This window comes from Peromyscus maniculatus, chromosome 10, assembly GCF_049852395.1.
Source record: "Peromyscus maniculatus bairdii isolate BWxNUB_F1_BW_parent chromosome 10, HU_Pman_BW_mat_3.1, whole genome shotgun sequence".
NCBI classification, from domain to species: Eukaryota; Metazoa; Chordata; class Mammalia; order Rodentia; family Cricetidae; genus Peromyscus; species Peromyscus maniculatus.
In genome coordinates this window covers 101,436,213-101,461,167 of record NC_134861.1, presented here as the reverse complement: position 1 = coordinate 101,461,167, position 24,955 = coordinate 101,436,213, and the positions used below count along the sequence as shown (strand labels likewise).

Genomic DNA, 24,955 nt, shown 5'->3' with positions numbered 1-24,955 from the left:
AGAAAAACTTGGAGCTGAATGTGGTGGTACAGGCCTTCAATTTCAGCACTCCAGAGGCAGAGTCAGGCAGATCTCTGAGTTTGAGGCCAGCCTAGTCTACAGATCCTATTTTAAGACAGCCAAACTTAAGCAGTGAAGAAAGCCATGGAAAACAGAAAGCTGGTGAAGCTATAATTGAATGAGAGGGCCATGTTTCAGCCCCAGCAAAGACTCGGCAGCTTCATCCACATGGTTCTGGCTTTAGAGTCAAGGGTAGGAAAAGGGGGTTATGGAATCTCCTTCCACAACTAAGGAAAAACCACTGAGGCCAGGTATGTATCAGGGGGTGTCCATACATGGAAACCCAGAGAAGACATTGTGTGAAACTGTGAAGTTGAAGCCTGGATTGCCTTGGAGACCCTAAGAAGTTGGAGATGCCAGAGCCGTGGGATACCTGCCAAGGAAAGCTGCTAACGGAGTGGAACCAGCCAAAGAGAGAGAAGTGTGTTGCAGTCAACAAAGCTGAAATGAGTTGGCGATCTGAAGAATATTTTGACATCAGACATGGAGATGCAGAGTTTGGAGTTTGCCCAGCTGGTTTTTGGTCTTGCTTTGGTCCAGTATTTCCTCACTATGCTCCCTTCCCTATATATACAGTAGTGTATATCCTGTGCCATTATATGTTGGAAGTATGTGATCTGTTTTTTTTTATTTTGATTTTGTAGGAGATTACAATTAAGAGATTACATGAATCTCAGAAAATATTTTGAACTTTGGACTTTAAAATATTTTTGAGACTGTGATAGACTTTGGGGACTTTTGAAATTGGGCTAAATGCATTTTGCATTATGATATTGTTATAAGCTTATGGGGGCCAGGGAGTGGAATGTGGTAGTTTGAAAGAAAATGGCCCCCATAATCTCATAGGGCATGGCACTATTAGGAAGTGTGGCTTTGTTGGAGTAGATATAGCTTTATTGAAAGAAGTATGTCGCTGTGGGGTGGGCTTTAAGGTCTCCTATGTTCAGGCTACATCCAGTGACACAGTTCACTTCCTGTTGTCTGCTGACCAAGATGTCAAACTCTCAGCTCTTCTCCAGCACCATGTCTGCCTGCATGCTGCCATATCCCACCATGATGATAACCTCTGAAACTGTAAGCCACCCCAATTAAAAGTTTTTCCTTTATAAGACTTGCTGTCTCTTCACAACAATAGAAACCCTAACTAAAGCCTGGAGGTGGTGGCACACGCCTTTAATCCCAGCACTTGGGAGACAGAGGCATGAGAATCTCTGTGAGTTCAAGGCCAGCCTGGTCTACAGAGCTAGTTCCAGGACAGCTAGGGCTGTTACACAGAGAAGCCCTGGAGAAAGAAAGAAAGAAGGAAAGAAACCCTAACTAAGACACAGAAGTAAAAAGGAATACTTTACCCTGGAGTCTGGTTGAAATCCTTGTGAACTGAGAGTCAAGAATTCCAGGACAACTAACAAAAGTTTGCCTACATAAAGACAATTATATTTTTACTTTATTTTTAATTTTAAAAAAATTATGTGTATGAGTGTTTTTGCCTGCATGTATGTATGTAGGGCATCAGATCCATTGGAACTGGAGATACAGATGGTTGTGAGCTCCTATGTGGGTACCAAAAACTGAATCTGGATCATCTGCAAAAGCAGCAATCTCTCTTACCTGCTGAGCCATAGCTCCAACCCCAATATTTTTTTATATCGAGATCTAAAACAAGAATATTAAAATAGTAATGAAGCAGCCAGGAGTGGTAGTATATACCCTTAATTCCCAGCACTTGGAAGGTAGAAGCAGGAGGATCTCTGTGTTTGAGGACAACCTGTCTACATGGGAATTTCCAGGCCATTCAACACTACATAGGGACACCCTGTCTCATTAAAAAGATAATGCAAGGGCTGTAGCTATTAAGACGGCTCAGTTGTTAATAGCACTTGCTGCTCTTGCAGAGGATCTGGGTTCAGTTCCCAGAACTTACATCAGGCAGCTCACAGCCAACTGTAACTGCAGTTTCAGGGGATCTAATGCCCTCTTCTGGCCTCCAGGGTGTACATACAGACAAGCAGGCACATATACATACACATAAATTATAATAATAAAATTAAAGTAATAACAACCATGCTTATAGGCCTAAGAATATAGTATGTAACATTTCCAAGATATAAACTTGCAGCTTTTAGCAAATCTCCCTAACAAGACTATAAATAATTCCCTTGAGCAACTCTTGTCATTTATGCTTTATCAGCTATAATCATATCCAGTGTACCTCAGAGACCACCATATGATCTCATTTATGAAAAGAGACAGGTTCCTTGGCCACCCCTAATGATAACTTCAGAAGTCATCAAAATCATCTATCTGTATGTATAGCTATTATAGACACTTAAACATGCCTTTCTCTTAAGAAGTCCACACCCACACTTGGATGTATATTCTTTCCCTCAGCACCTTTCTTTTTATTAATCCCAGTTACTAGAAAGCTAATATATGTTAAAATTTCTTAACCAACTCCATAGGTTGGGGATACAGTTTGTAGAGTGATTACCTCACAGAATTTAATATATAATACTGAAAAATATTCCTCCAACTCAGCTTCATATTCTTTTCTGTGGTGTCAGTGATATACCAAGATAACCACCAACTGGCTTTGTGGGACAAGGAAAAAGAAAGGAAGTTCAGGGTGGTGCTGTTCCCTGGCTTCTGCACTGTAGACTCACACCTGGCTAATTTAAAGTTGCTGAGCTGCTGGGGCTCAACATTGGACACCCTCCCTTCATTGGGGAAGGCACCCTTTGCATTTTCCCAAGCAAGCTACTTTTCTGTACCTCCCATTCATCCCAACTTTGACTTGGCCACACCCCAAATACAACACAAGACCTAGATCCAGAAACTGATGCCATGAACATGAGGCCCAATAGTCAGGAGATCTATGTCCATGTGCACCAATGAAGAGCCAGATCTGAGCCAGAGCATCAGTATCTGAACGCAGCAGGCTATGAAGTGTCCTGCTGTTACAGAGCCAAAATAGCTCCCCTCTCTGCTTCTCTGGTATGTGACAGTCCAGAAATACGTGCATGTGACATGGCCTCAATCTGTGTGTTACCTGAGAAGCAGCAGAAGGAAGTATATGCCTTCCAAAAAGTCTTAGCTCACCTCTCCTACCCTGCTACCCATCTGCATCTTTATGGGATTGGCCTGGAGCACCAAAACAAGAGGTCTCCATTACCTACTACAGTCATCATCAGGCAGACTCTTCTCCAGGCTCAGTAGTCAGACCACCCCACATCCTATCTGGAGTCTCCCTGAAGCCTACTCTTCAAGAGCCTGCTCAATCACCTCATTCAAGGAGGCTACTTGACTGCACCCCAAGATAAGCACTAAGCAGCTCAGGGTTCTGCCCTGCAGCTAGAGAGCTCTAGTCTCAGGTGGGCAACCTTAGAGACCCAGCCTTAGGCAAACTGTTGAGCTTAGGTCAGCCCTGAGCCTGGAGGAAATGGAGTGTTGGAAATTCCGAATATTAAGAGAGTGACAGTCGTGGGTAATGTAGGGAAAGGGGGCTTGCTAAGTGTTCTAGCTATAATGGATGAGACCTCAGTCAGGAACAGGGAACCTTACCATACATCAGACCCTCCAGGCTTTCCTGCCCCACCAGCAAGTGTCAGTGTCTCACTCTTAATCCTGCTTCAGCTCAGAATCTTCCTGGGACTGGGGTTCGGGTCTCAGGGAACAGAAGGGGAGTAGGGTGTGGTACAGATCATGCTAAAACATGCTGGCCGTTCCAGGCCTCCATGACATCAGAAAGGTAGGAGCTGCCTGGATCCATCCAGCCTTAGTTCCCCACACTGACATTCTCAGCAACCACTCAGCTATAGCTGTGAGCCTCAGTTGTCTAGGGACAGAAGTGGCTCTTCTGTAAGCTGTCTGTGTGCTCTGTCCCTGAGTTCACAGGTTGAGCTGACAAGGTATTTCAGGGTAGAGAAAAGGAAGGTCACACTTCTTAGAGGGTGTAAGGAGGCCTTTGGAGCTGTCCTTGGAAGTCTCTAGTATGCAGCTTGAAGTTTCTCAGGTGATTGGAAGAAGTAACCACTGGTGTTAAGTGCCAGGGTACTGAGACCACACACCTGCAGAAAGACTTGAGATGCTTCAGGACACCATCCAGCTAGATGTCCCTTCTGTTTGCTGACTAGGTTCTGCCTCTAAGCCTAGAGTGGAGCCTCAGGCCTCCCTGACTAGGCTCTGGGTCTGAGCAAGGTTGCGTCAAGGCCTTGATAGCAGCTACCATGCTTTTTTATTCATGTATTTTTATGTAATTTGCATGTATGCCTGCATGACCGAAGACATCATCAGAGAGAAAGGGGGTTCATAACCCATTATATATGGTTGTGAGCCACCAATGGGTGCTGGGAATTGAACTCAGGACCACTGGAAGAGCAGCCAGTGCTCTTAACTGCTAAGCCATCTCTCCAGCCCCTGTTACCATGCTTCTGAAAGTTAAACAGTTTCAGAAGTATATGATTTGGGAATAGCAGAAACCAGGGTAGGATCTTTGGCAAGAGGCCACCAGGAAGTGTAACACCCCTACTTCCTGGGATCTCAGAGGACAAATTCCTAGACATTGACATCTAACCATCTAGGACCCAGAAGCTGGACTCTGTTAACCAGCCACTGGATTGGTAGCAATATCAGAATGCCCATGGAGATCCCTGCGGCAGCAGAGCCCTCTCTACCCAAAGTCCCCTCCACCCATAGCCCTGGCTGCCTCCCAGCTCAGATGAGAAACTGCAATTCTTGGGCTGGAGAGATGGCTCAGAGGTTAAGAGCACTGGCTGCTCTTCCAGAGGTCCTGAGTTCTTTCCCAGCAACCACATGGTGGCTCATAACCATCTGTAATGATATGACACGCAGGCAGAACACTGTATACATAATAAATAAATAAATAAATAAATAAATAAATAAATAAATAAATAAATAAATAAAAATCTTTTAAAAATAAAAAAAAAACTGCAATTCTCTATTTGCTTCTCACGTGTTGCTCTTTTAAACAATCTCAGAACCCAGCAGGAAGTATCTTCACAGATGGTACTAGCCCTAGGCCTGCATTATTCAGGGCACTGAATTATTAAGTTTGTGTTTAAAATTCCTGGACCAATGCATTGAACAGAATCAGTCATGTGACAGAGATACTTTCCCCCACATAGTCCTCTGCTGCTAGAACACACACCAGAACTGAAGATGACTCCAAGAACCCTAAAAGTTCTTCCTTCCCATCCTCTGGAGCAACCTACATTGCAGGGGAGCCTAAGTGGAGCAGATAAGGGGATCCTCAGAGTTGGTACAGAACACACCCAGACACCAAGTTCTCAGCACAAAGTAGATTCATTACCCTGGAGGGATGGGGTGTGTGCAGAGGGGGAGAGGGCTGTCTCTGGATCAGACAAAGACAGACAGCAGGTGTTTCTGTAAGAGTGGGTTTTTAAGGGGAAAGAGGGCAAAGGAGTCTGTGTTAGGGTGAGTTGGTAAGTCCTGATTGGATCTGTCAGCCAGTGTAGCCAAAATATGAATTTGGATTGCTGGACCTTGGTATTTTGACCTTGGAGTTTTAGTCAGGCATAAGGAAGTGGCCAAATAAGGGAATAATCATGAGGGCTAACTTTAGGAATGTAATCTAATGGTTTAGCAAGGGGGAGGGAAATGGTAAGGGCAAGACCTGATAGTACCATGTTTACAATGCTCAGGCCCTTCAGAGGAGTGTCCTGCCAACCTTAGGTGGCCGTTTCAGACCTCACACTCTGAGCTCTCTGATGGATGGAGCTTCTGAAGCACCTGTAAAGTGGACAAGTGAGCAAGGTGCCCCTCCTATATCCCAGGTCTCTTAGCCAGCATTTATCTATGAACAAATGCATATGATATTCATGACTGACTGTTTGGTGGGAATCTGCTCCCTCCAGCAGTAGCCTCTCCATGATGACTACCTCACCTGGCCTTCTATACATTTCCCCCTTTTCCTGTCACTGCCTCCTGCATGTCCCAATAGACAAGTCCTCTGGACCCCTGGAACTTTCACTTCCTGGACCTTCAGCAGACGAGTCTTTCTCACTAGGTTCCTGGGATCCTCTGTACAGCTAGAGATCTGTAGACTGAACTGAATTATTGGCAAGAGCTGTAATCTCTCTTACCTGCTGAGCCATCTCTCCAGCTTCAATATTCCTTTTATATAGAGATATCTCAAATAAGAATATTAAAATAGTAATGAAGCAGTCAGGAGTGGTGGTATATACCCTTAATTCCAAGCAGTTGGGAGGTGGAAGCAGGAGGATCTCTGTGAGTTTGAGGCCAACCTGGTCTACTTGCTCTCAGGCCATGTCTGTCCCAGGTGTGACAAAATGGATGGCCGGTTAGGCACAGGCCTTTTGCCATGTTATCTCTTCCTATCATAGGTTCAGAAATCTAGGTAGCTTGTAGAAGCCAGCCTTAGCTATGGTCCACACCCCAGACGGGCAGACAGTTATGGAGCCTTCTTCCCCGAGGAAGCACTGCCCTGAAAGCTTTCTCAGGCCCAAGCAGCTGCCAGCTCCCAGAGTTCTGCCACTCAAATCTGAGATTGTCATTATCTTTGTCTATGTCTATCAGCAGAGTCTGGGCATGACATTGCTCTGTACTCTCAGGACTTAGGAGGTGGTGGCAGGAGTATAAAGGTCATCCACTGGCTTGATATCAAGTTCAATGCCAGCCTGCAACACATGAGAACCCGTCTCAAAAAACAACAACCAAATAAATAAATAAATAAAAAACCAAAACAACACATATGCAAAATTAAACTAGGGGGCTGGAGAGATGATTCAATAGTTAAGAGCACTGGCTGCACTTTCAGAGGACTTAGGTTCAATTCCTAGTGCTCACATGGTAATTCACAACTATCTGTAACTCCAGTCCCAGCACCCTCTTCTGGCTCCTGTGGGCACCAGATGCACATGTGGTACACAGACATGTGGACAAAATACCCATACAGTTAAAAGGGGGAAAAGCTAGGACAGAGAAACAAGGAGATAGAGATACACAGAGACATAAAGACAAGAACACAAATATAGAGAGAATAGAGACACAGACAGAGGCAGACACAGGAAGACGAGAGAAACGGAGATGAAGTAGAAGTGGAAGTCCAGTAGTCCTAGGGTCCTTTGCTATAATAACCTCAGCTGGTTTGGGGCTATGGGCTATGGATGAGGTTGGCCTGCTCTGGCTCAGGGGGTCAACCCGGGGTCTTCTATGGGATTACTGCCAGAGAGTCAGGTCCATCTAGTGGACTGCTGGAGAGAAGAAAAGCCAGTGAAAAGTGATGGGCCTGTCTTGCTCTGGCCCTTGATTTTGGTAGCTACCCTAGACAGAAGGAGCCAGATTGGGCACATCTGTCTACAGATGACCCTGTTCCATAGGGCACCAGTCCTAGGCCTGCACAAGACCTGGGGCATCAACCATCCTTACCAGGAGGGTGGACTGAGTTGGACAGTGCCAGTAGGAAGTGCATTGGGAGACAACTCCTCTGTGTCCAGTGTGAGTCACACTGGCCCAACTTCCTGAATGGTCTCCTCTTCCTTGGCATAAGCCTAGATGCAGTGCAGGCACTTTTACCAATGGCAACAGACCATATTGAGGGACTCCCAGAGTTCCCTAACTTCAAGGCCCTCAGGCTGAAGTGAGGGCCAAAAGGTGTGGGGCTTGACACTTTCTCTTCCTCTCTCCACTCCAGCTCCCTTTCTGGTCTCTTCTACTTTGAATCTGCCAGGTCTAAGGAACAGGAACTGATAAAAGCAAGTCAGTGATGGACTCCACCCCTGTGAGTTCAAACTGCCAGGCACCTTGAAGCAGCCTTGGGATGTTGGTGAGGGAAGCATACTCATTAGGCGAGAAGTCTCCCTGAATTGGATGAAGGTCAAGATCTACCTAATCCTGAGGAATGACTCAGCCAGGAGGAACAGTAACAGTTAATACAATGGCCATCAGCACTAGCCCCTGCGGGCTAAGAGTCACCTTTGGCTAGCCAGAACCAGAACAGCTTAGGCGTCCCCGCACAATCCTTCTGCGGAGCCGATTGCCTCACAGAAGCCCCCAGGATACGTGCACAGATGCCAGGCCAACCTTGTGTCAACCGGGTTCTTCTGCAGTGCTTCCTCAGCAGGGCTATGATCCTGGCTCCGGGGAAGGGGCGGCCTAGAGGCGGGGCTGCGGCTGTCCCGGAGGAGCCCCCGCCCAGCCGTGTCCGCAGTGACCTTCAGGCGTCCCTGACTGGCTGGGGTTTCTATCCCATCAAAGCCACATTTGAATCTGCACACTGGGCAAGCTTGGTGTATGGGCCTATCCAGCGCTATCGGGGGTCTCGGGCTCTGCTCGCTTCCTCCTGCCCTGCCAGCAAAGGAGCAGAGCCGAAGGCAACCGGGTCAGAAGCAAAACGCGGTGGGTAGATTAGGGGTGTTGACCCCAGCCCTGCGTTCTCCTTGCGCCCGCAAGCGAAGACTTCTCGAGGGTCTCCAAGCCGGTGTGGAAAGAGTAGCCCTCACCAAGGAGGGGCCCCTATGCAGCCGTCGCGCGCGCCAGGCCAGGATCTGGGGACCGGGGGCGCGGCTGCCCCCCCCTCCGCTGCGCCCCGCCCTCCTCGTCATGCGGGATGCGGGCGGGGGCGCCTCGGAGTGACGCGCCCTCCTCGCGGTGCCCTTCAGCCGCCGCCGCAGCACAGAGCGCCACATGGACCCCGCCGGCCCCAGAGAGCGCTGCTGCTGATCGTCCGCCCAGGAAGGTAACCGGTGCCCTTGCAGCCGGTCCGGCCTTAACCGGCTCCCTCTTCTCCGTTTCCCAGCCCAGTCTTCCTCCCGACTCCTGGGCTTCCCTTCCAGGCTCCCCGCTTTCTAGCCCTGGGTCTCCTTCCCATCTCCTGGGTTCCCTGGCTCTTTCTTGGTTCCACGTTTCTCAGCCCCTGGTTTTCCTCAAGGTTGCTCAGCCTTGAGGGCGCTGTCCAATGCGAGGTGCTGAAGCGGCCCTTGGTTCCCTCTCCCATTGGCGTCTTGTTCTCCTTTGAGAGGCGCGCTCCGGCCCGAGGCCGCGCTGGGGCCGGGCACCTCGCCCGCCCGCAATGCAAAGGGTGCGGCGGCCGCGAGAGAACTGGACGCCTCGGTCTTTGCGGAATCTCCGCAGCGTCCTAACCTCTCTGCGGCTGGCCCTGCGGAGCCCCCATCCCCCGACTCCCGGGAGACAGAGAAGTTTAGAAGGCAATTGGCTTTGCGGCAAAAGCATCCCTGAACCTCTAGCTTCTGGGACACTATCCTCGCCTGGCATCCCTCTATAGTTCCTTGGGGTCTCATTCCGCAAAGGGAAACCTGTGAAATATTGGATCCCCAGCACTAGGTTCCCTGGCAGGAAAGACCCTACCAAGAGGGATGTCTCTGCAACTGTTGGCATTACAGAAACACCTTCCCAAATGCTGCTGGCCCATTCTGGACATTCTGGCTTGGGTCATCCTACCCCATGCAGAGGCAGGTGGGGGCAATATGCTTCCACTCCCACTGGAAGACTGGGACGTTGCCATCTCTCTCTCTCTCTCTCTGATCCGGGGCCAGTTCTGCTCTGGGCCCATTTGGGGCCTCCAGAGTCTCCCTAGAGACAGATATAGTTGATACTAGTCAGAAGTCATAAGGACACTTCCTGAGGGGCAACATTGATGGATTTCTCTCCCCAGTCCTTCTCCAGAGGGACCCCTGCCCCACAGCTCCAGAACTACCAAGGAAGCTGAGCAGCCAGAACCTGGGCGCCACAGTAGAGCATTGACCTTCAAACGCCCCCTGGGCTCCGCCCCCGCTTGAGGAGGCTGGTGCCAGACTCCTATAATTGGTGGCCCCAAGTTGTGAGCTGCAGTGGCATCTAAAAGCTTCCTTCAGAAACCCCAGAAGCAGCAAGATAACTGTTGCTTTGGCTGGGCTCTGGACCCTGCCGTCCTGGTCTGGGTATGGGGGCAAAGCCTCCCACACTGGATTCTCAGGGTACTGGGGAAGGGAGCAAGGAGTAGATGAGGGTCTGAGGAAAGCCTGGTCAGGGTACCTGTGACCACCTGCTCTCTCTAGGCAGAGGATTCTGACCACACTTGAATGTGAGATCTGACCCCGGAGTGACTCCTGAGGAACCAAGCCATCGTCATGGAGTTCGTGATGAAACAAGCCCTGGGAGGTAGGAGGTGGGCAGGGAGGGGGACATGGGGTTGGGCCACTGTGGATACACAGACAGGATACTCAGAGGCATGTCTCCACCACTGCAGTGGCACATAAACGCACGGCTGCATGACCACTCTGACCTCATACACAGCCTCTATAGATGTTTGCTTATCATCCGAATAAGCCCAGGGCAGTACCCCAGCCCAGTACTTTTGAATCCCCTGGGAACTCAAGCCTTGGGATTGAAGACAAGATGTGGGAGGATATGCTGTGTAAGACGGCCCTGTGCTCCCATGCCATGGTCCAATAAATCCCACTGGTCATCATCAGGCAAATCAAGAGCTGAGAAGCATGGATCAAGGTAGATGCCCCAAGGAAGCTTGGGAGCAGCCCTCACTGTGGCAGTTCTGGGAACAAAAGGTGCACCGGGACTGGGTTAGGAAACAAGATTGGAGTGATCACAACCAGCATTGGGACCTATGGGCTTCACCCAGGTAAGAGACAGTACTGTGCAAAGGACAAGAAAAGATAGCTGTGTAACCAAATCCCCTTCTGCAGAGAAAATATGGCCCCTTTTGTATTGTTGAGTGAAGGCAGCCACTGTTTGAAGGTGGTCCTGTCCCCACTTGGCCCAGAGCCATCTTTGTAACCATCAACAGTAGGACTAGAAACTGGTAGAGAACAGTGGGCTGAGCTCTTGGCCAGGAGGTGCTTAACAGTGAGCTGAGGGTTTGCCATCCATTTGGCCTGAATGAGTTTCAGCAGGGCAGTTTGGTCATGTCTGTTTAGAACTGCCTGCTCGGGGTGCCCCAGAACCCTCAATGCCAAGAGTTCACCAATTCTACTATTGGAGAGTCCTTGTTGCCTACAGGGGAACCTCTTGACTGGTGTAGGTCTCAGGTGGAACGTGTTAGGCATCCTTTATTGGTATGGAGAAGGGAGGGGGGACCGCTTACAGAGAGGAAGCTGGTTGGGGCCTCAGGGCCAGGAAAGAGAGAGGTCTGCAGGGATAGGCATCTCCCAGAGGGTGTCTATGACTTCACTCATATGTGATGAAAAGTAGACCCAGTGTGCTTGCTGAGAGTTCATGGCTGAGGTAGACTCAGGTTGAATCTAATTATAATGATTACATCACCAGGACAGGATTCAGGGACAAGCCAGCATCCTGCATCAGAAGGGACCTGTGTTATACTCAGACAGTCCCAGGCTGCTACAGATAATTAATTAGGTGGCTAATTCAGGCCCTGAGGTGGGCTTTTAAATAAACTGAAATATCTGATTTGGCTGTCTACATAGCTGAAATTAGCTGGGTAATTGCCAGCCTGGATTCCCTCTTTGTTCTATGCCAGCCCAAAGTTTCTCCTGTACCAGGGACAGGGTGTGCTTCTTGGGGTGCTGTGAAAGCTGGCAGTGTGGGGGATAACCAGCAGACAGAGGACTACAGGGTAGCAGCCACATACTAGGCTGAACATTATCAAAACCACCCCATATTTGCTCTGCATTCATTCTGTGGAGATAGGAATGTAGCTCCCACGATGTTTGGTGGAGCTGGTAATGACTTTCCCATCCTCACTTTCAGTCTTGTCATGGGCCTCAAGCTCCTCTCTCTCTAGTGTATGTTACCTTTGGTGTCTTAAGTTGTGTGTGAGCAAAATGAAGCCAAACATAGTTGGTTGGAAGGGAGGAATGAGTTCCAGGTAAGGGTCAAAAGGCAACAAAGAGCCCAGATACAGATCAAGCCCCAGATATAAACTGGCAGGCCAAAGGGCCAGGGAGTCCCCAGAAAGAGGTGACAGTGAAGAAAATAATAGCCCAGAAACAGACGTATGGCTCTTTTACTAGGCCATGTCTACTTAGGGTTTCAGATCCAGGAACTTGCGATCTGTTGCTTCACAAGGCCCTAGACCAAAGAGGGGCAGGTCTAGGATCTGGCTAGATGTGGATGTGGTGCATACCTGGCCGTTCTAGGCCCATGCCTGTCAGGAGCAGTAGCCCATACTTTGAAGCCTAATGTCAGGCCTGCAGCACTTTACTGGCATCCTCTGTTCCCTTTGGCATGTCCCTAATGCCTCCTAAGAGGCAGGTCTGGGCCACAGTGGCATCCTAGAAATGAGACTCAGAGAAACCAAGGCTTGTGTGTGAATACCATGGAACAGTAAGTAAAGTCCCAAAATTCACAGACTTTCAGGTCAAAGATAAATTCACCTTGGATAGTTGTGAAGTTCTAGATAGTTTCAGGTATTTCCTATAAATGCTATGTGGATGCCTGGATTGTGTTGTGTGTGCAATTCCATCAGCCCAGTTGGGCTCAGTCAAGCTGAGAGGTGCTTTCCAGAGGCTCTCTATTCTAGTGCCATCTGTTGCATCCTCTCTGGAGACCATGAGGTAACTTGGGAGCAGGACACAGCCCTTGGAGCCCCTACTACATGAGAAAAGGAAGATTTCAGATGAAGGTCTGGTGCACTGGCTTTGGCCGGGTGGAGAAGTGTCCAGGGTATGGTTTGTGAAGAGATAAGCCAGCCTGGAGAGTGTGAGCAAGGAGGGTGTCCTTTCCATCTTCTATCAGCTGTTTTGTCTGCTGCAAATGTCCAGCATCATGTCTCACCAGTATAGCTTTCTCTGTCGGTTTCTCCCACCCTCCTCACCTCACTTGCCTTGCCTTGCCATGACGCTCCCCCCCCCCCAGCCTCTTTATGACCTCTGCACCACTGTGCCTGTCCAGGATGACACCAGGTACTGGGCCCTGGGATTCTTGCACCTGAAACTGATAATTGCAGGGTCTGACCTTCTTTGCCCCAGTGTACCCTCTAGGAGTCTGAGCTAGGCATTTTGAAGACAGGACTGCCACCAGCTGGTACTTATCTTTGCTCAGTAACCACTGAAATGCCAGGAAGTGCCACACCTGCAGCTCAGGTCTGGAGGCTGAGCCACTGCTGCGGGCCTTACTGCTCTTTGTCCCTTATCACCCCTTCTCTCACTGCCCTTTGCTCCTATGGCTGCCTCATGACTCACAGACCATCCTACAGACCCCTAGAGAATGGTTTAGACAACAGTAGCCTTGGCTAGAGACCTTGTCAGGACAAGCTGGGCACAGCCTATTGTCTCTCATCCTTTGCTCTCCCTGCAAGCAGATACCAAATTCCTACTCCATGACAAACAAAAGCATGACTGTGAGTACGTATGCCAGCCAGGTAGGATTGAGGGAGCATTCATTTAGGGCCAAATCATGGAAGATAGTGTTCCCTATTGATACACCCATTCATACCAAAAGAATATCCTTGTAGCCTTGGACCACTCCGGAACTTACCAAGATACACCAACCCTAAATGAACCACTGCCAGTGCTCAGTCACTGAAAGAAGGAGACAGTGATTAGCACCTCTGCTGTCACCTCTAGATGTGACACATCTGTAGCCATCTCTGTACAGGTCTGTGATTCAAGGTTGCCTAGAATGCTTAGTGTAGGAAGCAGCAAATAGCCCAGATATATAGTTGTCCTTGGAGAAGATCGGGCAGCTATGGGAGTAATATGCTAGGTGTGGGCTCTTACCAGCTAAATTAGATAGAAGTGGCTATTTTGGCCCAAATGATCCAAATTATTGCTTGTTTTCGCATTATTCTCAGTATAACACCCTATGTGCTAGTAACATGTTCTAGTCTCAGAAAAGGAATTGTGTAAATGCCTATGGGGCAATAAGCACATGGATGGTAGCAAGAGACTCTTAGGACATCCTCATTATGGGTCCTAAGAGCAAACCCAAGACAGCAGGGCCTCTCCACCCTCCTCCACCTGGGCAGTTCCAGTGACCTGGGGTGACTAAGTGTGAATAGTATCTTATGATGAGCCTACTCTGGGTCTGGCACCCTGAGGTTCTAGGTGAGGCTGACTCCACCCACTCCCACTGTCCCTGCTTTTGTCAGGATCTGGTCTCAAGAGTTCTGTGCATCGAGTTCCCCAAACTATTGCTGGTCTTGGTGGTATGGGACACAGATAGACATTCAGGGCTTCCTGTATTGAGGGGATAATGGGGTTGCCACTGAGCTGGGCTGCAGGTGAAGCTCTGGAGAGATGTCTCATGATTAAGTACCAGATAGTCAGAAGAAGAGCAGCTGGAGTCAGGGTGGCAAAGAATTATGGGGTGGCTCAGCAATGCCATCAGGACCTGCTGCTGCCCTTGTCTTTTTGCCCGTCTACACTTACCCTACTCCTCAGTTTTGAAGCAGCTGTTGCTATTCTGGCATCACTCCTTTACCCTGGGTAGAAACTAAGCAACAGCCCTTCATCTGATTGGCAGATGTTTCTATGGAATCTTGTGGAAGCTTTCCACTGGGCACCACTGGCTGAAGCAGCTACAAAGATGAGGGCCAGTGTAGACACTTGAACTCCAAACCAGGGTAGGGCTTGAGTGGATAGCTCTCAGTGCTTGGCTGGACAGTCTTGATGCCAGGCCTGCTAACCTGCTAAGCCCTTCATAGATAGAATTCCCCATTTCCTGACTTACCCAGTAGAGCAGGCAGCTAGCAAACACTTGAGGACAAAATATCCACACTCCTGTGCACTCAGAAGACACTAGTGCAGTGCATGGCGGTGGATTCAGCTTGCGCCCATAACTCTCAGTGGCTAGAAGGACACTTCAGGGAAACAGCTTCTCTCCCTAAACCTTGAAAGGCAGCTCTTTCCTTAGGAGAGGATACTCCTGGTTGATTAGACTGTAGATCAACTGAAAATGCCTTAGTCCTGACTGGGATTGAAGAGGATACTGAGCACTTCACTGATTGCCATTCATGTTCTGACCTGTTGGTTGGCAAAAGATCTTGGCTGGGTCTCAAGGTACATTTCACAGCCCTAATGGACACTAATTCTCAGAAACCTTTGCTAATGTTGCTCACTGCAGAACTAGCTGTGACAGGCCATCTAGTGCTGGAGGTTAACTAGAGCTTCAGAGCAGGGACAAGTCCATGCTGCCTGATGCTAACTAGTCTAGCAAAGCCCAACCCAATCTGGAAAAGTCATCAAGAAAGAAGAGGCAGCGTTGCAGGCTCCTCCCTTGGCACCTCACCACAGGATACCCTCTTCTTTGACTCCCTTCTGTCTGCCACCATAGGGTGGGTAGAGAGAGGTAAACACCCTGCTCTTCAGAAACCCAGAGTTTGAGATTTCTCACTATTAGCCAGGGACTTCTTGGAGCAGCCTGTGTGCCTAAGAAATCTCTGAAGGAGGGAGACTCTGGATGGAAGACAGGAAAGTACCCAGTTGGTCTCACCATCTCTCCAGAGGCTTTTCCTAACCTGCTTTTCTCCACATAATTTAGTTTTCTAATGTCATCCTCATTTATCACCCAGTGGTCTTAAGAATACTCAGTAGCACTGCTAAGCCAATCTTTTATCATCTCCTGGATTAAGGTGAACACCACCACTCTTTGTCCCTCAGGTCCCAGGGCTTCTTGTTTCATTTTTGTAGGACCAGCAGCTCAGGAGAATGAGGACAGCCCATGGTTCCATGGGAAGAGAGGTGGAATCTGAAGCCAGGGGCGCTCAGCTAGTGCTACGTGTTGGGTACTGGTGCTGAGCATTGCTACTGGGAGCTGGTGTCCAGTGCTGGTATAGACTGAGGGCCAGAGGTGGAGGGGTAGTCAATCAAGCAGCCACTGGAGCACAGGCTCTAAGGGAGGCTGGTGCCCTGCTGTCTGCAGCAGCTGCTTCTGGCCTTTGTCTCAAACTGACATTTCTGAGGAGACTGCACCTGATGTAAATGCCAGACTCTGGCTGCTAAGCTGCATGGAGACTCTCCCAGGCCCCTTCCTTGGGTCCTTCCTCACTATCCCTGACCCTTGTCTTCCTCAACAGAGAACAACGTCACTGTCACCTCTGGTCCTTTGAGGAGAGCACATGGCAGAGGCAGTGGATTGGATCAGTTCCAAGTGACTGGCAGAATGACTGAGTAGAGGGCCAGGATTACAATCACATTCAAGACTGGTGGCTGGGCCATCTGCCACAGAGCCTGACTCTTTGAATTTACTAATTGGTGACTTCATCTAATCTCTGTTTCCTCTCTGTTTGTCCTTCCCCAAAAGCCAAGATCAGATACTGTTGTCTGCCTGACACTTTGCTCCATAGGAAAGGATGGCAGTACCTATAGCAGGCCTTTCCAGCCTCCCCAAAGTAAGGCAACCATCTGAGCTCCAGCCAGCTTATAAAGGCTTATAGAACCACAAAAGGGGTTGTGCAGAGGAGCAGTCTTTGATGTCTCAGGTCCCAAATCAAAGGAAGCAGTGCAGAAACCAAGTCAGTATGTTCATTCTGTCTAGCCCAGGACATGGGATATAGATGCTGGCTTCCATGACACAAGGCTAGGGACAGACCTGGAATGAAAACTGGTCCTGGGAAGACCCTAGATCTGCTTCCCAAAGGCAAAGCCATAAGGAACCAATGAGGCCAAATGCCTGAATACTGTGCTCAAGTAGTGACCAGGTCAGGGCAAAGTCCAGCTCATAGATACCTTCCCAGGGCCTCTTTGCCTCTCTGACTTGAAGACATAGCATGGTGGAATCAGGAGCTTCAGAACAGATGCTTTTTTTTTGTTTTTGTTTTTTTGGTTTTTTTTTTCAAGACAGGGTTTCTCTGTGTAGTTTTGGTGCCTGTCCTGGATCTCACTCTGTAGACCAGGCTGGCCTCGAACTCACAGAGATTCGCCTGCTTCTGCCTCCCGAGTGTTGGAATTAAAGGCGTGTGCCACCACGCCCAGCCCCAGACCAGATCTTGAATACTCAAGAGAAACATGGGATGGGTCCATAGAAGTAAGAATAAGAGCAGAAAGCCAAGTTTCTGTGACATTAAAACATTGCTCATCCCCAGTGGGCTGAGGAGTAGGAGTTGGAGACATACATGTTCAGCAAGCATCTCAGGCCAGAACCTTGGAGTCCTGCTTCTAAAAAATGTTTATTCACTGACCAGAAAGGATAAAAAGTTCTGCCTTACCAGGTGCTGAATGTGCTACCCCCTCTCCTATGTACCATAGGAGTGAGGACAGGATGTATGATGAATGAATAGTCCCAGAAAGAAGCTAGGAGGGGAGGGGAAGCCCTGTTGTGGAATGGGACTCAATAGAAGTGCAGTGGCTGGAGGCAGAGGGTCACTTTGTACAGCGTCCCTAACTCGAGTAGGTCACTGTGTAGAGGGAGATGACTGTCATGGTTTAGTTTTTGTCGCTGTAATAAACACCATGACTAAAAACAACTTAGAAATGAAAAGGTTTATTTCAGCTTACTGTTTATAGTCCATCATTAAGGGAAATCAGGACAGGAACTCAAGCAGGAACTGAGGCAAAGACCCTGAGGAGTGCTGTTTACCAGTTTGCTCTCCATGGATTGTTCAGCTTGTTTTCTTATAAAACCCAGAACCATCTATCTGCCCAGGGTTGGCACAGTCTACAGTAGCTCTGGCTCTCCCATATCAATCACTAATCAGGAAAACACCCACACAGACTTTCGTTAGCAAGTCTGAGGAAGCAAGTCCTCAGTTGAAGTTCTCTCTTCCCAGGTAACTAATTCGTGTCAAGTTGACAAAAACTAAAACCAGCACAATATGTTTCATCTTTACTTTAAAACTCTAATGGATAATATAAAATCATGCCAATCATCCTCTAGTTTTTGCCTAGAATTCTACTTTGATTTTTTTTTTCTTGTATTTACTGATGCCATTGTCTAGCTGGCCTGGCATTCCTGTGGCTTTATTTGAAAACCTCCAGCTGAGGACAACAGTAGACATGCCAAAGAGGATGGGGGAGATCACCAGGCCTCACCATTACAGGCAGCTAAGGAATGCTGAGAGTGGGAGAAACAGTCTTCTCCAGGGAAGAGCACCAATCGGTCATCTAAAACCAGTGGTCATCCTGAAAACATACATACAAATAACATTACACAGACTGAACAGACTATATTAGGAATACATATGTATATACATATGTGCATGTAACAACAATTAATGAAAAAAAGGTCATGAATTTGAAAGCAAGCAGGAAGGGGTATGGGAGAGTTTGGAGGGAGGAAAAGGAAAGGAGAAGTGATGTAATTATATTATAATCTCAAAAATAAAGGAAATACTAATAAACAAATGACAAAACCCAATAACTATATGAGTTTCAAACAAAACCCAGAAACACTGGAGCCAGTTTTGCCGCTGTTCCTCCAGGGCCTGTTCTCTAGGCAGTGTCAACGCCTGCTAGTGATGTCATCACCGCAGTGTGTTGGACCTGACCTCTGTCACCCTAACCTTTAGAGGTACATCCTTTAGGTTTCATTATTTCATTTTAATATGGAGAATAAAATCTTTTAAAAAATCTTCTACATGCCTTGGAGGCAGAGCAGGAAGACTGCTGCTGGCCAGCCTGGTCTACACAGCAAGTTCCAGTCCATTCGGGGATACAGTGAGAGACCCTGTCTCAAAACCAAAAACAGATGAGCTGAGCAAAAAACTTGTGCAGTTCTCTGGAGCCCACATGCTCTTTAAATACATCTTTTCAGGGTCAATGAGGTGGCCCAGTGGGAAGTGGTGCTTTTTCCCAAGCCTGATGACCTGGGTTCAATCCCTGGGTTCCTACATAGGGGAAGAAGAATATCGATTCTCAAAAGTTATCCACTGACCTCCACACCCACAATATCGCACAATCTCATGTGTAAACACACACACACACACACACACACACACACACACACGCACGCACGCACGCACAAGCACCATAAATAAATAAATAAATAAATAAATAAATAAATAAATAAAAACAAAACAAAATAGTTGGGTATGGTAGCACACCTTTAATCCCAGTACCTGAGGCCCAGTGAGAGGTAGAAGCCAGTGGATCTCTATGAGTTCCAGGCCTGCCTGATCTACATACCAAGTTATCAAGAGCAACATAGTGAGAGACTGTTTCAAAAAATGAATAACATTATTTCAGCCCCAACTGCTTGAGTCAGAAATCATCAAGTCCTTGCTAAGGCAACTATAGGGGTTTCCATGTACTTTTAAAAATATGCTTTAGTAATTTTGCATATTTACAATTACACTTCTATGGTTTCACACATGTACATAGTACATAATAATTACATCATGTCCAAAAATTTCCCCACTTACTTCCCTGACCCCTCCCCAACAAAGACAAGGCCTCACCATGATGTAGTAGCCCAGGCTGGCCCAGCTCAGGATCCTTCTGCCTCCACTTCCCAGATGCAGGACTTCCCTGTGTATTTTCATTCTTTCTTATCCTTTCCTGGTTTTTTGGTCTTTTGATCTAGATGTAGAGGGTTGAGCTAGCATTCTGTTTTCTTCATACACAAAAGCGTTTTTGATGTTCACATTTGATTTTGTGATACTAATAAATTTATTTCTTTAAATTTGTTTTGCTTTGGTTTTTGTTGTTGTTTTTTATGATTTATTTATTAGCCAGGCAGTGGTGGCACACGCCTTTAATCCCAGCACTTGGGAGGCAGAGGCAGGTGGATCTGAGTTCAAGGCCAGCCTAGTCTACAGAGCGAGATCCAGGACAGGCACCAAAAATACACAGAGAAACCCTGTCTCAAAAAACCAAAAAAAAAAAGAAAAAAAAAAGGATTTATTTATTATGTATAGCGTTCTTCCTGCATGCCAGAAGATGGCACCAGATCTCATTGTAGATGGCTGTGAGGTACCGCATGGGGAATTGAACTCAGGACCTCTGGAAGAGCAGCCAGTGATCTTAACTTCTGAGCCATCTCTCCAGTCCTTCTTTGTTTTTGAGACAAGGTCTCACTATGTAGACTTGGCTGACAAGGCTAGCCTTGAACTCAGAGATCTGTTTTCCTCTGTTCCCCAAGTGCTGGGATTAAAGACATGCACCACTACATACAGCCAATAAGTTTATTTCTTAAAAGAAAGGTGTATTGTCTTATTAAAATAGAGTAACAAAACAATATAGGCAACTATGAAGAAGAAATGTGAAAAACTGACTCTCGCATGTGTATGTACATCACATATATGCCTGGTGTCCACGGAGGCCAGAAAAGAGGACTAGATCCTCTGGTATTAAAATTATAGATGATTGTAAGCTACCATGTGGGTACTAGGAACTGAATACAGGTCCTCTGCAAGAGCAGCCAATGATTCTAATTGCTGAGACATCTTTCTACCACCTATAAGAGATACAAACAGGTAGGTACTGAAGTCTGGGAAGGTCCATAATAGGACTCTGGTCTCAATAGTGTTGGTCACTACTCTCAATACATGAATCTGGTCTCCTTTCCCTCCTGGGAGTACCCATTCACCTGTGGATGGCGAATATTCAGGAACTCTGCATGGTAGGCTGGCTTAGGCAAACACTCAACTTGTTTAAGGTATAGAAGGTGTGTAGCCTAAGCTTGCAGCTTCAGAAGCTGTATCCTTCCTGACAAAGGCCTGGGGGTGGGTCACAGGCAGTACGCTGAGTCAACAGCTTCTTCAATCCAGTGTCTTTTATATTTATGACCTGTGAAGTCAGTGACAATTTTAGCTAACCAGAGGAGACAGTGTCAATTTATGTTCTGCAGCTACCTTCTTGGGAGGTGTCTGCAGGCCACCTCTAAGCAGATACTTACCTGGATCAGCTGTCACCTCTGGTTTTCCCTTACAACATATGGCACTGTGCTCCTGGGGAGTAATCACAAACTGTAAGCTTTGCTCAGTGAGGCACTAAACAAGACTGTGCTACGTTTCTTACAAAACCTTTTGTTTGTTCTGTAGTTAATGTTTCATTTTCCCCTTGGTCCTTTTCTCTTCACCAGCACCCCTGAGCACCATGTGCTCATATGGGTGATCATGACAGATACACTTCTAGGTGTGTTTCTCTCCTTGGGGCCTTCCCTTCTGTCTGCATTGGTAGATTTCTAGACAGTCACTCAGTAAGGACACTGGGGCCTTTCTGAGAATACTGCAAGGAGATGAGGGGGTATCTTTGTTCTCCCTCATTAGAGACAGTTCAGCTGGGTATAAAATTCCAGAGATGAATGAATTTCCCGTGTACACTTGAAGGCATTTTTTTTGTTGGTGGTCCAGCTTATGAAGTCTTAGGTAAACTCACCATCTGTCTGCTTCCAGCCTGCTGCGCAGGCTTTTGGGGTTTCCTCTCTGGTTTCAGTACCAGGAATTCCTGGGAGTTAAGAGATTTCTATGGGTCTTGTTTCATTCACCCTGCTGGTGTGATGTTTAGTTCCTGGGAATTTTTTCCTGTTGCTTCTTTGTTCTTCTCTTCCTTTTCCTTCTCTGGCACTAAAAACTCAGCCCTAAACTCCACCCTGTTTCCTTCTGTTTTGTTTGTTGTTGTTCATTGCTATAGCTTTTATTCTGTTTTCTGGGATATTTCCAACATTGCATCTTCTAACCTTTCAAGTAAGTTTTTAATCTTCTGTACTTGTACCTTTAATTTCCAAGAGCTCTGGAGTGTGGGTCACCTCACATTTGCTTAAGGGTAGTACCAGGTTGGTACAGTTGAAGGACACACAGGAAGGCAGGTGCCTCTGGTTGCTGCCCACAGGCTTAGCTATGTGATGTTGTATTTGGCTTCCGTGTCTTGCTGTGTCTCTAACATCCATTTAACACTTTCTTTTCTGTTTGGAGACTTCATGTTTGTGTTCTACTGATTGGTGTCTGGATCACATGTGTGGAACTCTGAGCTTTCCGTTGGTTATGTATGGTGAGCTGGCGGGTGTGCTCCTACGCCTTTATGGAACTACAGTTCTTTCAGAACATACGTGACAGTGATGACTCTGAAGTGAGTGAGGGCTCTTCTTTCAGGACTATGTTAGTTACTGTTCTGTTGCTGTGAAGAGATGCTATGACCAAGGGAGCAGGTAGACAGAGCTCTGGAGCAGTAGCTGTGAGCTTATATCCTTATCTGCAAGTAGGAGGCAGAGAGAGAAACAACTGGGAATGGCATGGGCTTTTGAAACCTCAAGTCCCACCCCACAGTGGCACACCTCCTCCAACACCTCCAAACCTAGTGTTTCCCAAAAGTTCCCACAGTTGGGGACCAAGTATTCAAACATATTCCTATGGGGGCCATTCATTCGCACCCCCACAAGGACACAAACATTCCCTCATCTGTGTCTGTAGCTCCACGTTTCACCAGTGCCTTGGAACTGCTTTTGTATTTTGTTTTGTTTTCTTTGTTTGGCATCCAAAGTAATGGCATTTTCATGCATACTTTGTTTTTGTTGGTCATCCTTCCTCATTGTTCTCCTCCACCCATCTATCCCCAACCCACATTGGCTTTCTTCCATGCAATAACCTTTCTGCTTTCACATCAAGTATACTCTGTTGCTCTTTCTTCATCATCAGACCTGTTTTTTTCCCTCTCATAGTCCACTTTATAGTTTTATGACCAACACACATACATATATATAGACAGACATAGATAAAGAGTAAAATCTAGGATTGGAATATGAAAGAACATTCAATATTTATTTCTCTGAGTCTGAATTATTTCACTAGGGATTTTTTTCCTTATGACTGACTAAATGGAATTCCATAGTTTTATTTGTCCATTCATTTGTTGAAGAGCATCATAAGCATAGGCATGAATTTTCTGAAAAGGACTCCAATAGCACAAGAAATCATCCTAAGAATTGGCAGATGAAACAGGTAGCACTCTAGTTATTTTCCAGCCCATTTACCTATTGAAGTAAAATCAACAAAGTATTTTTAAAGAGCAACAAAAAAGCTGAGCAGTAGTGGTGCACACCTTTAATCCCAGCAGTCAGGAGACAGAGGCAGGTGGATCTCCAAGTTTGAGGCCAGCCTGGTCTACAGAGCAAGTTCCAGGACAGCCAGGACTACACAGAGAAACCCTGTCTTAGAAAACAAAAAACAAACAAACAAAGAACAAAAAGCATAATTGACAAATGAATAAATGGTATTATCATATGAAATTAAAACGTCTCTGTACAGGAAAGGAAACTATCAGCAGAGTAAAAAGACAGAATAGGAGAAAAGTATACTTGCTAACTATACTCTAGAAGGATATAGTTATGTAGACAGCATGTAAGAAACTGGAAAAATTATTTTGAGATGATCTCCCTAGTCCAAGCTGGTCTAGAATTCACAATCATCCTGCCTCATCCTCCTGAGAACACCACCATACCTGGCTAAAGCAGTGTTTAGAAGGAAATGTCTGTCATGAAACTCTATTAGAAGATAGGCTATAGCCAGGCACATGCCTTTAATCCCAGAACTGGGGAGGCAGAGGCAGGTGAATTTCTGTGAGTTCAAGGCCAGTCTGGTCTACAGAGAGAGTTCTAGGACAAGCTCCAAAGCTACACAAAGAAACCTTGTCTCAAAAAAAAACTTTTAAAATAAGGCTGCATTAAAAAATTAAAAAGTATGCTGTAGAGTGGGACGGAATATTGATAAGATTCACATTGACTGAGTGTGGTAGAACATGCTTGTAATCCTAGCACTCAAGAGGCTGAGGCAGGAAGATTGGTAGTTTAAGGCCATCTTGGGCTACAGGAGGCCTTGTCTTAAAAATAAAATACTAAAACAAAAATAAAGAACCAAAAATCAAAAATATATTTCAGATAAAGAACTTGTACGTGGAATATAAAGAAATCTTACTATTCAATAATAATAAGATTACCAATTCAATTTAAAAACAGACTCCATACAGGATTCTAAATAATGTGTATGGAGACTCAGAATATAGCTGGATGTGATGGTGCACATCTGTGAGTACAGCATAGGAAACAGGGGTAGGAGGATTGAAAGTTCCAAGCCAGCCTAGCTACATAGTGAGACCCTGTCTCAAGAAGAAGAGAAGAGAAGATGGGAAGGAAGAGGAGAAGGAAAGAAGAAGAAGAAGAAGAAGAAGAAGAAGAAGAAGAAGAAGAAGAAGAAGAAGAAGAAGAAGAAGAAGAAGAAGAAGAAGAAAGGAAATGCTAAACTAAAATAATAAAGAATAAAAAGGAAAAAGCAAGAATAAAAATCAAAGCCAGTGTAACCCTTAGGTTTGCATTGCACACTGAGTGCTGTGCATAGGAGACTGAAGACTTTGGCAGTGAGTGTGGAAGAGCACCTCAACCCGGAGGCCAAGGTTAACAGCAGCATTGCAGAATGTGTCTGCCTGGGACACACACTGTGGTATGACAAAAAGTATCTCTTGTACCTCAAAGCCATAGTTCAACCTAAGTATGAAGAAAAACATCCAAGAGTCCCAACTGAGTTTTCAAAAAGCTCAAATCAAGGTCGTCAGGACCAATGCAAGTCTGAGACACTAGCATGGCCCAGCAGAGCCCAGAGAGATATGACAACTGTTTGTCAAATCAGTTTTTGGCTGGGATCCCTGAACAGAGAAGAAGTTAAAAACCCAGGAAAAAGGCTGGGCATGGTATCATATATCTTTAATTCCAGTACCCAGGAGGCAGAGACAGGTAGATCTTTGTGAGTTCAAGGCCACCCTGCTTTATCTAGCAAGTTCCAGACCAGTCACAGCTACATATAAAGACTCTTCAACAAACAAACAAACAAACAAACAGCACACAAACCCAGGAAATCTGAGCAGAAGACAGGCTTTAGATACAATATCCCTGGGTTGGCTCACTCTGAGCAGTGTGCCTGACAGCTAGAAGACATCATTTATCCAGGAGGTTGGGTGCAGCTTCCAGGAACTCTGTTCTGTTTTCCTTTGTGATTATTCTGTAAATTTAAATTGTTCTCAAAACATTTGTTAGGCATTGGAGTATAGCTCAGTGACAAAGA

General features: G+C 46.7%; 1 protein-coding gene across 1 annotated transcript in view; it reads left to right on the top strand.

Moving 5' to 3' along the window:
* The first annotated feature begins 7,755 nt into the window (after positions 1 to 7,755).
* The window catches only part of Cplx1 (complexin 1), a 33,242-nt gene continuing 16,042 nt past the window's right edge, over positions 7,756 to 24,955 (top strand). Inside the window, exons 1-2 of the mRNA XM_006985808.4 lie at positions 7,756 to 8,794; positions 10,113 to 10,215. Of these exons, the coding sequence (XP_006985870.1) occupies positions 10,185 to 10,215 (31 nt within the window). The 5' untranslated portion in view covers positions 7,756 to 8,794; positions 10,113 to 10,184. The remainder of the gene's footprint in view (positions 8,795 to 10,112; positions 10,216 to 24,955) is intronic.